The 14,439-nt window shown below is 44.0% G+C and overlaps 1 protein-coding gene across 1 annotated transcript; it reads left to right on the forward strand.

The window, feature by feature from the left end:
- The first annotated feature begins 280 nt into the window (after nucleotides 1–280).
- F3 (coagulation factor III, tissue factor) lies at nucleotides 281–14,133 on the forward strand. The gene is made up of 6 exons (XM_029063777.2): nucleotides 281–501; nucleotides 3,723–3,834; nucleotides 8,298–8,491; nucleotides 10,106–10,284; nucleotides 11,886–12,042; nucleotides 12,935–14,133. The coding sequence occupies exons 1-6, from the start codon at nucleotides 408–410 to the stop codon at nucleotides 13,069–13,071; spliced, it is 873 nt and encodes a 290-aa protein (XP_028919610.1). The 5' UTR covers nucleotides 281–407; the 3' UTR covers nucleotides 13,072–14,133.
- Nucleotides 14,134–14,439: the final 306 nt, after the last annotated feature.

Consider the following 14,439-nt stretch of genomic DNA (forward strand, 5'->3'; position numbering starts at 1 on the left):
CCTCAGTTCCCTCGTCTGTAAAATGGGGATGAAGACTGTGAGCCCCACGTGGGACAACCTGATTCCCCTGTGTTTACCCCAGCGCTTAGAACAGTGCTCTGCACATAGTAAGCGCTTAACAAATACCAACATTGTTATTATTATTAGATTGTAATGTGCATGGAGGTGGGGGGGGGGGGTCCGTGTGTCTGGGGGTCACCGAGACATGGGGGCGGAGGAAAGGAAATGGGGGAGGAGTAAGGGAGGAGGAGGGAAAAAGGAGAAGGAGGAGGAGGGAAAGAGAAGGAGGAGCGGGCTGGCGGCTTTATAAACAGGGGTCAGCCGCGCTGGACGCACCATCACCGCCCCGGGCCTCCGCAGCCCAGCCGGTCCCGACCCCCAGGACCCACCCCGACAGCCGCCCGGAGATGCTGCAGCCCCGCACCCCGATCCTCCTCCTCCTGGAGGCCCTCCTCCTCCTTCTCCTCCTCCCCTCGGCCCCCCGGGCCGCAGCCACCCCAGGTGAGCGCTCAACACCCCCGCACACGAGGCCTGGGCCCGCCGGCCCGCCCCTCGTTCCTTGTGTGTTTGGGTTTCAGTGTGTGTGCTTGTGGGGCCGGGTTTCAGTGTGTGCAGGTGTGTGTCTGTGTGTGTCTGGGGTTCGTTTTGTCGGTGTGCCCGCGTCTCGGTGTTTCAGGGAGTGTGTCTATGTGGGTGTCTGGGTTTCAGGGTGGGTGCCTGTCTGTGTTTTAGTGTGTCTCTCCGTGTTTCAGTAGGGGTGTCTGTGTGTGTGATTGTGTGTATGTGCCTGTGTGTTTCAGTAGGGGTGTCTGTGTGTGTTGATTGGGTGTATGTGCCTGTGTGTCGGTGTGTTTCAGTGGGTGTGTATCTGTGTTTCAGTGTGGGTGCGTGTGTGTCCGTGTCGGGGGTCTGTGTGTTTTAGTGTCTCTGTATCTGTGTGTTTCAGTGTGGGTGCGTGTGTGTCCGTGTGGTGGGTCAGTGTGTTTTAGTGTCTCTCTGTATCTATGTGTTTCAGTGTGGGTGCGTGTGTGTCCGGGTCGTGGGTCTGTTTTAGTGTCTCTCTGTGTGTATCTGTGTGTGTCTGTGTTTCAGTGTGGGTGCGTGTGTGTCCGTGTCGTGGGTCTGTGTGTTTTAGTGTCTGTGTGTGTGTATCTGTGTGTGTCTGTGTTTCAGTGTGGGTGCGTGGGTGTCCGTGTCGTGGGTCTGTGTGTTTTAGTGTCTCTCTGTGTGTCTCTGTGTGTGTCTGTGTTTCAGTGTGGGTGCGTGTGTGTCCGTGTCGTGGGTCTGTGTGTTTTAGTGTCTGTGTGTGTGTTTCTCAGTGTGTGTCTGTGTGTTTCAGTGGGGGGGGGGTCCCCCAAAGGGCCACAAAGAACCACCCCCCTTCTCCTTCCCTCCCCATCACCCCAACTCCCTCCCTCTCCTCTAACTCCATCCCCAGCCCCACAGCACTTGGGGGGTGGGGGGGGTAGGGGTGTGTGTGTGTGTGTGTGTGTGTGTGTGTGTGTGTAAGAGAAGCAGCGTGGTTTAGTGGAAAGAGCCTAGGCTTGAGAGTCAGAGGTCATGGGTTCCAATTCCGCTCCACCACTTGTCAGCTGCGTGACTTTGGACAAGTTACTAAACTTCTCTGGGCCTCAGTTCCCTCATTGGGAAAATAGGGATTAAGATTCAGACCCCCATGGGGACAACCTTGTATCCCCCCAGTGCTTTGAACAGTGCCTGGCACATAGTAAGTGCTTGACAAATGCCATCATTATTACTACATATTTATGATTCTATTTTATTAATGATATGTATATAGCTATAATTCTATTTACCTATTTTGATGCTACTGATGCCTACTTGTTTTGTTGTCCATCTCCCCTTTCTAGACTGTGAACCCGTTGTCGGGTAGGGATTGTCTCTATCTGTTGCCAAATGGTCCTTTCCAAGTGCTTAGTACAGTGCTCTGCACACAGTAAGCACTCAGTAAATACGATTGAATGAAAGTACGAATGAATGCCCTGAAGCAGCGTGGCTTACTGGAAAGAGACTGGGCTTGGAAGTCAACGGCGATGGGTTCTAATTCTGGCTCCGCCACTTGTCAGCTGGGTGACTTTGGGTAAGTCACCTAACTTCTTTGTGTCTCAGTTATCGCATCTGTAAAAGGGGGATTAAGACTGTGTGCTCCACTTGGGACAACCTGATTACCTTATATCTACCCCAGCACTTAGACAAACAGCGGGGTGGGATTAGAACCCAGGACCTTCCACCTCCCAGGACTGGCTCCGACCACCGGGCCGTGCTCCTTCTCAAGGGGGCCCAGAGAAGTGATGATGATGATGATGTTATTTCTAAAGGGTTTACTACATGCCAAGCAATGTTCTAAACTCTGTGGTAGATACAAGGTCATCAGGCTGTCCCACGTGGGGCTCACGGTCTTCATCCCCATCTTCCAGATTAGGGAACCGAGGGACAGAGAAGTGAAGTGACTTGCCCAAAGTCAAACGGCTAAGTGGCAGAGATGGGATTAGAACCCATGACCTGTGACTCCCAAGCCCGGGCTCTTGCTACTAAGCCATGCTGTTTCCACAAGTCCAGTACATCAAGGACAAAGTGTCCTTTGTGCCCTTCTGCCCCGCCAGGGGCGGGTAAGGGGTCTGCCCACCCCTCCAGGCCAGATGGGCAACCGGGGAGAGGGATGGGGAAGGCTCTGCCACGTATAAAACTGTGGGACCTGGGGTAAGTCGATTCACTTCTCTGGGCCTCAGTTACCTCATCTGTCAAATGGGGATTGAGACTGTGAGCCCCACGGGGGACAGGGACTAGGTCTAACCCGATTTGCTTGTATCCACCCCGGCGCTTAGTACAGTGCCTGGCACATAGTAAGCGCTTAACACCATTATTATTAGGAATGGGAGAGGAACGGGGAGGGGGCACTCGGGGGGGCTCGCCTGGGCCACCTCCACGGGAGGTGCTTACTCTCAGCGCAGAGTAAGTGCTTAATAACCTTAAGTGCAAAAGTGAAAATCTGTCTTGGCCACTTGTAAGTTATTAGGGAAACAGGGTCATTGTTTTAATTTTAATGGGAACTTTCAACTGCATTTTATAGAAGCTCTGGAAAGGGCTCTTTGGGGATGTTTTCATTGCAATAACCTAGATCAGGTAAATAAGCTTACTACTTGATTGGTTAGGCCATAGTTCAAATTTTTAAAATAATGCAAAAAAATGCTCCTCAATTATTAAGCACAAAAGCATTTGGTATGAGAGATATAGTGAAGCTGTGTTTAAGGTTTTATAAGGGGAGTGAGGAACCTTTCACTGTAGCCACAATTAAAATAAAAGTGACTTTGCTCATCGAGGAACAGAAAGAGCATTCACAAGCAGAGAGCGCAAAATAAATGTTTTAAACATAATGAAATATTCTCCCAAATCCCCCAATGCAGTGGATAACTAGATCCACCTGGCAGGAGGCGATCCGAGTGGGGGGGATTGCTCTCCTTTAAAAACTACTTTTTGGTGTCCTGATCTTCCAAAAGATTTGTCAGAGTGACAGGATTTGCAAATAGCATACACAGCAGCATCTTAAAAGACTATGTTTATACACAGGGTAGAAGGAATTGTAGTTTACACAAATATTTTCCGCCACAGATACATCAATAAGACATATTAAGTATTCATCACTGTATAACAAATGGCTAGGCATCATATGAAACTTCAAGAACCTTTCTTTCTCATCTTTCCAGGTTCTTCAGAACTCTCAAAAGCAGTGAACGTGACTTGGAAATCTACTGACTTCAAGACCATCTTGGAATGGCAGTCCACACTAAAAGATTATGTCTATACTGTCGAAATGAGGTAAATCGATGTGTTTGCTATACTAAGAGCTTTGTTTCCTTTTCCCACTTCCTCAGTACAAATATCACTGGTGTTCAATGAAGGTATCCGAGTGCTTACAGTGTGTAGAGAACACTGTACTAAACTCTTGGAAAAGTACAGTACAATAGAGTTAGTAGAAGTGATCCCTGCCCACAAGTAACTCGCAGTCTACCGAGGGAGATGGACATTAAAATATATTACAGATGGGGGAAAGAGTGGAGTCTAAGGCTAGTTTCTCCCCCTATGCTTTCAAACACGCCCACCTTAAAAAAGCCTGCTCTGGACCCCGTCCTCTTCCTCCCATTTCTGTCCCAACTTCTCAAATAGGTTAACACACTTCCAATTCCATTCTGACTCTCTGCAATCCTTTCACTTTTGCCCCCTTCACTCCTGAGACCTGCTGTTTCCAAGGTCACTTGACAGACCCTCCTCATTCCCCATCCTCCTTGACCCCTAACCACCGACTGTTTATGGCAATGTAGATCATGCCCTTCTCAAGGAAAGAGAGAGAGAGAGAGGGAGAAAGACAGAGAGAATGAGAGAAGAGAGGTAGAGACAGAAAGAGACAGAGAGAGACAAAGAGACAGAGAGAGACAAAGAGACAGAGAGAGACAGACAGAGACAGAGACAGTTCTGTCCTAGTTCTCCTATCTCTCTGTCCACTCCTTCTCGGTCTCTTTCACCAACTCCTCATCTGCCTCCCACTCTCTAACTGGGGGCATCTCTCAAGGCTCAATTTTGGGTTCTTTTCTCTTAATCGCTACTCAGTCCCACTATCCCCTGTATGCTGATGACTCCCAAATCTATTTCACCAGCCCTGACCTCTCTCGCCCTCTGCAATCTCGCATATAGTAATGTTAGTACTTGTTAAGTGCTTACTATGTGCAGAGCACCGTTCTAAGCGCTGGAGTAGAGACAGGGTCATCAGGCTGTCCCACGTGAGGCTCACAGTCTTCATCCCCATTTTCCAGATGAGGTAACTGAGGCCCAGAGAAGTGAAGTGACTTGCCCACAGTCACACAGCTGACAAGTGGCAGAGCTGGGATTCGAACCCATGACCTCTGGTTCCCAAGCCTGGACTCTTTCCACCGAACCACGGTGCTTCTCTAATCCACCATCTTCCAGGATACCGGGAACGTGTCTATCAACTCTAGAGAAACAGCATGGCCTAATAGATAGATCAGAGGCCTGCAAGTCAGAAGGTCATGGGTTCTAATGCCGGCTTTGTCACTTGCCTGCTGTGACCTTGGGCAAGACATTTCATTTCCCTGTGCCTCGGTTCCCTCGTCTGTCAAATGGGGATTAAGACTGTGAGTCCTATGTGGGACAGGGACTGCGTCCAACCCGATTACCTTGTATCTACCCCAGCACTTAGAACAGTGTCTGGCACATAGTAAGTGCTTAACAAATAGCGTCATTATTATTAATAACACTGTTATATTGTATCCTCCCGAGCACATATAGTACAGTGCCCTGCACACAGTAAGCCTTCAAGAAATACCAGTGATTGTTGTCCCACTGATACCTAAAGCTCCAAAACTGAAACTTCATCTTCCCTGCTCCTACTTTTCCCATCATAGTTGACAACACCATCATCTTTTCCTCCTCTCAAGTCTAACACCTTGGAATTACGCTCATTAGGGGCAGGGAACATGTCTGCTAATTCTGTTATATTGTACTCTGTGCACATAGTGAGCGCTTAATGATTGAATGATTGAATTATCCGTAACTTCTCCCCTGCAAGATCCATGTTCAGACTGGTGCTTCTCTCTCCTTATTGCCAGAATCATTCCCTTTCTCTCCATCCATAATTCCCATCACACTGGTCCAGGCACTTACCATATACTGACTCGACAACTGCATGGGCCTTCTTGCTTTCCACTTCTTCCGCTCTTCAGCCCAGTTGCTCAAATCAGATTTCGAAAACATCATTCTGTGCATCTCTCTCCATTCCTCATGAATATCCAAAGGATACCCATTCCTCCCCACATCAAAACACAAATTCCTGATGATCGATTCTTTAAGGCACTCACTCAACTCTCTCCCTCCTACGTGTCCACTCTTTTCTCCCACTACACCCCAGTTCACCCTCTTTGTTCCCTTCAAGCTAAATCTACCCTCTGTACCTCATCCACTGTCTCTCTTGCTAATGACCTCTTGCTCATGTCCTCCCTCTTTATGGAATTCCCTCCGCCTTCACAACTAGCAGACCATTGCTCTCTCCATTTTCAAACCCCTTCTAAAAGTGCATCTCACCACTCCAAATCCCCACCTCCAAACGCGTCTTCTGATTAAGTACATCCACATTAACTAGACATTTGATGCTTAGGGCCGGTCATTTTCCCTTTATTCTGTAAGCTCCTCATGGGCAGGAAATGTGTCTGTTATATGGTACTCTCCCATGTGCTTAATACAGTGCTCTTCACAAAGTAAGCACTCAGATACTCAGATCACTGAGTTTGAACGCGTCATAGCACACACATATTTTTCTTTTATACTCTATTGCTTCCACCTACCTGTAACTTATTTTATCATCTGTCTCTTCTGCCAGACTGTAAATTCCTTGGGTGGAGAATTTTTCTAATTCTATATTTTCTCCCAGTGATTTAGTAGAGCAGTCTGCACACGAACTGTTCAATATATTCTGTCGATTCATAAGACCAAAAGAATGACTCATGCCTTGAAGAAACAGATTTCTAAATTTCTAATAGGTTGGGGTTTTTTTTTGGCATTTCAACTGTAGATTGCCTGTAATGGACAGATTTTGTTTGTAATTGATTATACTGGCTACCAAAACCAAAATTTAGAGTTGAATTTCCTTGCCTACTAACAGGCAATATTTTGCCTTCTAAAATGTTCCAGGAATTGTGATTGGGAAGATGACTTTTTCTTTCCTATAATTTTCAAAGAAGTGTCACTAGTCAGAGTGTTATTTTTATCTTAGGGTGGATGTTGGTCATTCTGGTCTAAAATTCACAAGCAGGTTCATCTCCTCTAGGCCTTTATTTCCTTGGTCTTTATATATGCACACATCCATTTATTGAGTGCTTACTGTATGTAACATACTGTAATAAGTACTTGGAAGATTATGATAAAAGTTAGTAGACACAATTCCTGCCCTCAAGGATTTTGCAATCTAGCGAGGAAGACAGAAACTAAAATAAAATTACAGGTATGACAAAGCAATAGAAGTAAAGGAAATGTATAAAAGGGATTATAAACATTTTTATGACTGGTATAAAGCCTGACAGTCACAGCAAATTAAATGATGGTTATTCTTCATCCAAGAACAATTACCTGGAAAACCTTTGAGGTTTTTGGAGTAAATTTTCTAAAAAAATGGAGTCTAAAATGACTTCACCTGACACGTCCAGTGACTCTGCTTCTTGGGCTGAGCAAAAATACAAGAATCAGCAACCTTGAGTTTCATTTTAGAGTCCAGAGTCTCCAAATCTTTGGTCAGAGCAGAGGCAGGTGGCTTTGCTTGCTGCCTACTCCTGTCAGGGTTCATCCAACTAAAGCGTAGAAAAAGCAGAATCTTCCTTCAACAGGTTATGTTGGTTATAGATCATGTGATTATGGAGGAAGCTAGCCACTGAATTCTCAACATTAGTAGTAAATGAGTGTTTTTTTTCTTCTTCAAATATATATTAAAGTCCTTTCTTGGCAGTCTAGCAAGGAAATGATTTCTAAACCCAGTGGCTGCTCAATAAATATCAGTACTATTATTAATAAAATGAGTCTAGGCTTCTTGAGTGTTTTCCAGCGGGACAGGTCTGCCCAAAATCTCCTGCACTGATTGACTTGCTGAGAACACATTAATCACTTAATTTAACATGTGCTTGTGCACCAAACAGTTACTTATTAGGAAACCATGACTTATTCCTGGTAGTTTAGTTTCCCTGACAACTTCAGGGCAGTGCAGATTTCAATAGGAGCTCTTTAAATCACACCCTAGTCACCAGACTCAGAAAGCGGTTAATCAAATGATTAGTCTTTCAGCCTGCCAAGTTCCCAGGCAGTATTAGAAATGCATCACCTTTTGGCAAGTAATAATATTATTCACTGCAGGAACTTCCTCTTCACTTTATAGACATGAAACTTTTTTATTTTTTGGAAGGGGAATTAGATTACGATTCAGAAAATATGCTTTCAGGTATGGATTTTTCATAAAAAAGTCAGGTAGGTAAGAACGGAAGTGAAAAAATCTAGACAATTTCAGGTTTTAAAAAGTCTCAAGCCAATGAGTTTTCCTTCTATCACTAGGTCCCGTCTTTAGAGTTACGGAGCTGCTGCTGCTGCATTTATATCCCAGAGGAAAAGTTTTTCCCCCCAAAAATCTTTCCCACAAAATTAATGGCCAGCAGATGTCACATTTAAAACGAGAACAACCAAAAAAAGAAAAATTTTTTCTGGATTAAAAACCACCTTATCCCTTTTAGTTCTAGCAAAGCAAACAGATGGAAAAAGAAATGCATCCGTACGTCAGCAACAGAGTGTGATGTCACAGATGACATGAAAGACGTAATGGAAAAATACAGCACCCGAATCCTTATAGAAAAGCAAATGAGGACAGAAGATGATATTGAAGAACCTCCTTTTGTATACGCTCCCGATTTCACGCCTTACCTAGACAGTAAGTAGAAGTATTTGGGACTGAAAGAGCACATCAGTTCCCCTTATTGAAAGCCTTAACTTTGGCTGGCTTGAAAGGCAATAATATGCAGTCAGTTCTCCTAGAACATATGTCCAAAAAGCAGCATGGCCTAGTTGATAGAGCACGGGCCTGAGAGTCAGAAGGTCAGGGGTTTGAATTCCAGCTCTACCACTTGTCTGCTTGGGCAAGTCACTTCACTTCTCTGGGCCTCAGTTACCTCCTCTGTAAAATGGGGATTGAGACTGTGAGCCCCACGTGGGGCAGGGACTATGTCCAACCCGATTTACTTGTATCCACCCCAGTGCTCAGTGCAATGTCTGGCACATAGTAAGCCCTTAACAATTTCCACAATTGTTATCATTATCAATTTCCTCATCTGTAAAATGGGGATTAAAAAACCCATTCACTCAGACTGTGAGCCCTATGGGGAAAGGGACTGTCCCCAACCTGATTAAACTGTATCTTCCCCATATTCGGCACAGAGTCGGCACTTAACAAACACTATTATTATTAGGATTATTACTATTAGGATTATCATTGTTGTTTTCATTATGCATTTTGGCTAGAACATGGTTGAGGATTTAGAGAACATTTTTCTGACAACATATGTCTAGATAAAATGTGGTGTAATGTCAGAAAGGACATCAGCGGAGACAGAAGTATTGCACACAATTTTCCCTACCGTGAGGAAAATTTAATGCCCGTGTTGAAGGAGAAATAATTGTACATGAAAGAATGCATCTGAATACCAGCAATGATGCAACTTGGTCATAACTGATTTTCCAGACATTTTACAACTGCAAACATTTTACGACTCACTTTTCTCATCGACTTAATTGACGTTGCCATCACTTCCGTAGAACGGTACAAAAAATCAGTAGAAAGGCACGGCCTTGACCTTTAGAGTTTTGAATTCTTTATGGTATTTAAGTGCTTACTATGTACCAGGCACTGTACTAAGTGCTGGGTTAGATATAAGCTAATCAGGATGGAGACAGTCCCTGTCCCAGATGGGGCTCACAGTCTTAACTCCCATTCTACAAATGAGATAACTGAGGCACAGAGAGGTTAATTGACCTGCCCAAGGTCACAGCAGACAGGTGGGGGAGCTGGGATTAGAACCCAGGTCTTTTGGACTCCCAGGCCCGGACTCTATCCATGAGGCCATGGCTGCTTCCCTGCCTTGACAAACTGAAGCTGCCTTGATATAAATCCCTTTACCATTTTAGATGCCCGAAATTAAAACCTAACTACTCATATATAGCTGGGAGACCTTTATAGTGCTCGCATTTGAAATATTTCATATGAAGAATTTTGGGGTGCAGATTTCTGTTCACTCTCAAATCTCGTTTCTACTGTGGTTTTGTAAGGCAGAGTGCAATTCTCCATCTAATTTTTCAAAGAGGTCTTGGCTCCAGGGTTCCTTACTGATGTTGTTTTCTCCAAAGCAAGGATAAGGATTAAATTCTTGGATCAAGCTCACTCTTTAGGTTCTCTTTTTGAATTCTTATCTCCTAGCTGGATGAAAACCAGTGTAGGCTTTTGCTCTGTTGGAGATTCCACCGTTCCTAAGTCTCCTTTTGTTTGTTTTAGCCAATATCGGACAGCCAATAATTGAAAGTTTCAGTCAAAATGGAACCAAGTTGAGAGTGGTGGTTCAAGATCCCCATACGGCACTCCGACTTGAGCAAAACTACAAAACCCTTCGTGGGATTTTTGGCAGAAATCTAAGTTACACGCTGTTTTATTGGAAAGCCGCAAGTACGGGAAAGGTGAGTTTGCCCCTTTTAAAGCCCCTTTATCCCTTTTATTTATGATAGTGGATTTCCCCTCTTTTCCTCCTCCATCTGCTGAAACAGTTCTGGCCAAATAAGAACTGGCTCCTTGACAAGTTGAATTTCCCTACTTTACTCTCCCAAGCACTCAGTACAGTGCTCTGCCCACAGTAAGCTCTCAGTAAATGCAATTGATTATAGAGTTTTTTTCCTTCAAGAGAGAACTCAGAAGAGCTCCCTTTTGTCATGTTAATTCTGCTTCTCAAGTTGGGAATGGGGCTGCAAAGAGCTTAACGTGGAAGGGGAGGCAGCGTGACCTAAAAGCAAAAGCACGAGCCTGGGAGGCAAGAGACTCCGGATCTATGCTCAGCTCTGCCACTTGCCTGCTGCGTCATCTTGGGAGTCATTTCACCCCACTGTGCCACAATTTCCTCATCTATAAAATAGGGATTAAATATCTGTTCTCCCTCCCCTTAGACTGTATCCAGTCCGATGATCTTGAATTTTATCCCAGTGCTTGCCACAGCACAAGCATCAGATACGTTCCACAAAAATGGACTTAGTCTTCCTTTAATGGGACCAGTCAGTTAATCATATTTATTAAGCACTTAATGCGTGCAGAGCACTCTAGGAGAGAATACAACATAAGAGTAAACAGAGACAGTCCCTGCCTACAACAAGCTTAAAGTCTAGAGGGACCAGAAGATTCATCATGGCTGAGGTGGTGGTCGTGAACATCAGTTGTGCTTAGTACAGTGCCTGGCACATAGTAAGCACTTAAATACCATTATCATTATGTGAGCTCATTGTTGGGTAGGGATTGTCTCTATTTGTTGCCAAATAGTACTTTCGAAGTGCTTAGTACAGTGCTCTGCACACAGCGCTTAGTAAATATGATCGAATCATCACTTGTACTGGGGATGAGGAAAGGCACCATGAGAATTTAGGTTTGTTTATTTTTTTCCCCCCAGCCAGAGTGGTGGAGTGACACAGTGGTTCTATGTCCACCTGGTCTGCACTGGTTAGCAGTGGTGGTTGTACTTTAAGTTCTGTCTTCCCCTGCCATTTTGTTCCACCTCTCCCCCTCCTGCTTACTCATCCACCTCCAAGCAGTTGATCAGTGGTACTTATTAAATATTGACTGGTTGCAGAGTTGGGAGATGCATTCCCTACCCAGAAGGAGTTTAATAATAATAATAATGTTGGTATTTGTTAAGCGCTTACTATGTGCAGAGCACTGTTCGAAGCGCTGGGGTAGATACAGGGTCATCAGGTTGTCCCACATGAGGCTCACGGTCTTAATCCCCATTTTACAGATGAGGGAACTGAGGCACAGAGAAGTGAAGTGATTCGCCCACAGTCGCACAGCTGACAAGTGGCAGAGCATCTAGAGGAGGAGATGACATTAAATAATATTCCAGATGGGGGGCAACAGTAGAATTTAGAGTTTAAGAATTTGTACGTAAGGATCATGGGGTTGGGGGTATCAAAATGCCTCTCCGGCAAGTCAGAGCACACTCTTATTAGCCCAAGTCTGCAATGAAAGCTGGTTCAAGGTGTTAAACATATGTCTTTTTTTTAAAAAAAAAAAAAAACAGAAATCAGAAAAGACTGATACCAATGAATTTCTGGTCAATGTGGAGAGAGAAGACTACTGCTTCAACGTGCAGGCAACAATCCTGTCTCGCAGTAAAAACCGTAAAAGCCCAGAAAGCCGGATTGAGTGTACCAGCCTAAAGAAAGGTTTATCTGAAGGTGAGTCTCTACTGAAAACAAAGACTAATTTATGGCCTATGCCAACTTTAAATGGGCTGGATCTTACATACTGCGGATTGGGGGTAAGATTGCAAAAAGTGCTTTATTTTAACCATTAGTGATTCATATCCTTCTCTCTTTAGATTTTTAGAAACTTTGAATTCATCAGAACCAAAATCATTGAAATGAGTACCTAGGTTTTCTGTTGTTCGGAAGTCACAGGGAGTAATCATTGGCATGGAGAGCTTACTGTGTGCAGAGCACTGTACTAAGTACTTGGGAGATTGCAAAACAGAAGAGTTCATAATGATAGTACTTGTTAAGCACTTACTATGTGCCGAGAACTGAGATAGATACAAGTTAACCTGTCCCATCTGGGTCTCACAGTCTAATCCCGGCTCTGCCACTTGTCAGCTGTGTGACTGTGGGCAAATCACTTCACTTCTCTGGGCCTCAGTTACCTCATCTGGAAAATGGGGATTAACACTGTAAGCCCCACGTGGGACAACCTGATTCCCCTGTGTCTAGCCCAGCGCTTAGAACAGTGCTCGGCACGTAGTAAGCGCTTAACAAATACCAACATTAAGTAGGAGGGAATAGGAGGCACACAGAGGTGACTTGCCCAAGGTCACACAGCATACACATGGCAGAGCTGAGATTAGAACCTAGATCCTCCGATTCCCAGGCCCGTGCTCTTTCCACGAAGCCATGCTGCTTTCTAGACATAGACAAATTCCCTGCCCTCAATGAATTTGCATTCTAGTAAGGGGAGACGGGCATTAAATTAGAGATAGGGGAAATGACAGATTTATATCCTCGTAGTTAATATTTAATGGAAGCTGTAGGGAATGTCAAAACGTCTCTAACCATGGTCTGTGATGTTTTCTTTCAGAAGCGTTTTTCATCATTGGGGCCGTAGTTCTCGTCATCATCATCATCACCATTGTCATCCTGTCCGTGACTCTGTATAAGTGCAGGAAGAGGAAAGATTCCGCGAAGAAAGACCACTCCCCTCTTAGATTTCCATAAAAAGGAGCACCTTCACAAGTGTCTACTACTGCAAAGCTCACATCTTACTGTGATCCAGCAATAATATTTATTCCCCCTCTAGACTGTAAACTCGCTGTGGGCAGGGAATGTGTGTTTGTTATATTGTACTCTCCCAAGTTCTTAGCACAGTTTGCTCTGTACAAAGCACACACTCAATATTTAAATACTATTCAATGAACTAGTGCTTACTATGCTCAGAGCACTGTATTAAGCGGTTGGGAGACTACAGTAATAACAGAGTTGGCAGACATTCTCCTCCCTGTCCACCAAGAGTTTGCAGGGTAGAGGAGTTTACACTCCATATTTTGTGGTGGAAAATCTGGTGGTACTTTTGGGAGAACAAAACATTCCTATCATTTTAAATGTAATGGAGCTTGTCACCTGCACTTAAATAGGAAGGGAAAATTTTGTTTCTTTGAAACACTTTTTATTCCTGTCAGCCACTCACTGTGACCACCCACAATACACTTTAGTAGGTGGTGCAGTCTATTTCACACCTCTTGAGAACACTATCACTCCTCCTACACTAGCCATACTCTGATACCAAGTATTCTGCACACAAGAATGAGTTATGCCTTTGGGTTGACTTATGAATGTCACATTTTTCTGAGACAAACTGACCAGAAACTAGGACACAACAAACTAAGCAATACTGGCATCTGATGGACTTCCTAACTTACATCTAGTCTAAACTTGTATTAACCATTTGAGAGGCAGGTTCTTAAACAAGTTTGTTGAAACGTTTATTTTGGACCTGTCTAGTATGCAGTAGGACTTGGCACTACAGCTGACTTACACTTGATGGTTAATATATTTTTTAATAATAAGACTACTAGTCAAATAATGTCCAATTTTGAGAAACTCAGGTTACTACAATTAATGTGGGGTATGTGTTTGCGTATGTGGGATTTTTGGTAAGGTTTTTGCACTTGGGAAATTTCTATTTATGTAGAGGATATTTTATATAGCTATATATTTGTATATATTGTAATAACTTATTTAATATACTTTTTTAATAAATAAAGGTGAATGGGAATAAAATAAAGACTCAGTTTTGCTATCTGACCTTTCATCATCTTCATCTGGTGGTGTAGTTGGCTTTTACATTTGAAAGGGAAGATATGCAGTGGTGAAATCTTGGATTTTTTTTTTTTTTTTTGGTTACGTGCTTACTATGCACCGGACACTACATTAAGTGCTGGTTAGATACAGGCTAATCAGGTTGGACACGGTCCCTGTCCCACTTGGAATTCACGGTCTTAATTCGCACTTTTCAAATGAGGTAACCGAGGCCCAGAGAAGTTCAGTGACTTGCCGAAGGTCATACAAGTGATGGGACTGAGATTA

Source organism: Ornithorhynchus anatinus, chromosome 4 (assembly GCF_004115215.2).
Source record: "Ornithorhynchus anatinus isolate Pmale09 chromosome 4, mOrnAna1.pri.v4, whole genome shotgun sequence".
In the NCBI taxonomy this organism is placed as follows: Eukaryota; Metazoa; Chordata; class Mammalia; order Monotremata; family Ornithorhynchidae; genus Ornithorhynchus; species Ornithorhynchus anatinus.

Bases quoted from the DNA above. Each gene is read 5' to 3' on its own strand.
- F3 (XM_029063777.2), top strand. From the start codon at position 408: ATGCTGCAGCCCCGCACCCCGATCCTCCTCCTCCTGGAGGCCCTCCTC. The intron at 502-3,722 runs GTGAGCGCTCAA...TCATCTTTCCAG, and splicing joins CCGGGCCGCAGCCACCCCAG to GTTCTTCAGAACTCTCAAAA. The intron at 8,492-10,105 runs GTAAGTAGAAGT...TGTTTGTTTTAG, and splicing joins TTTCACGCCTTACCTAGACA to CCAATATCGGACAGCCAATA.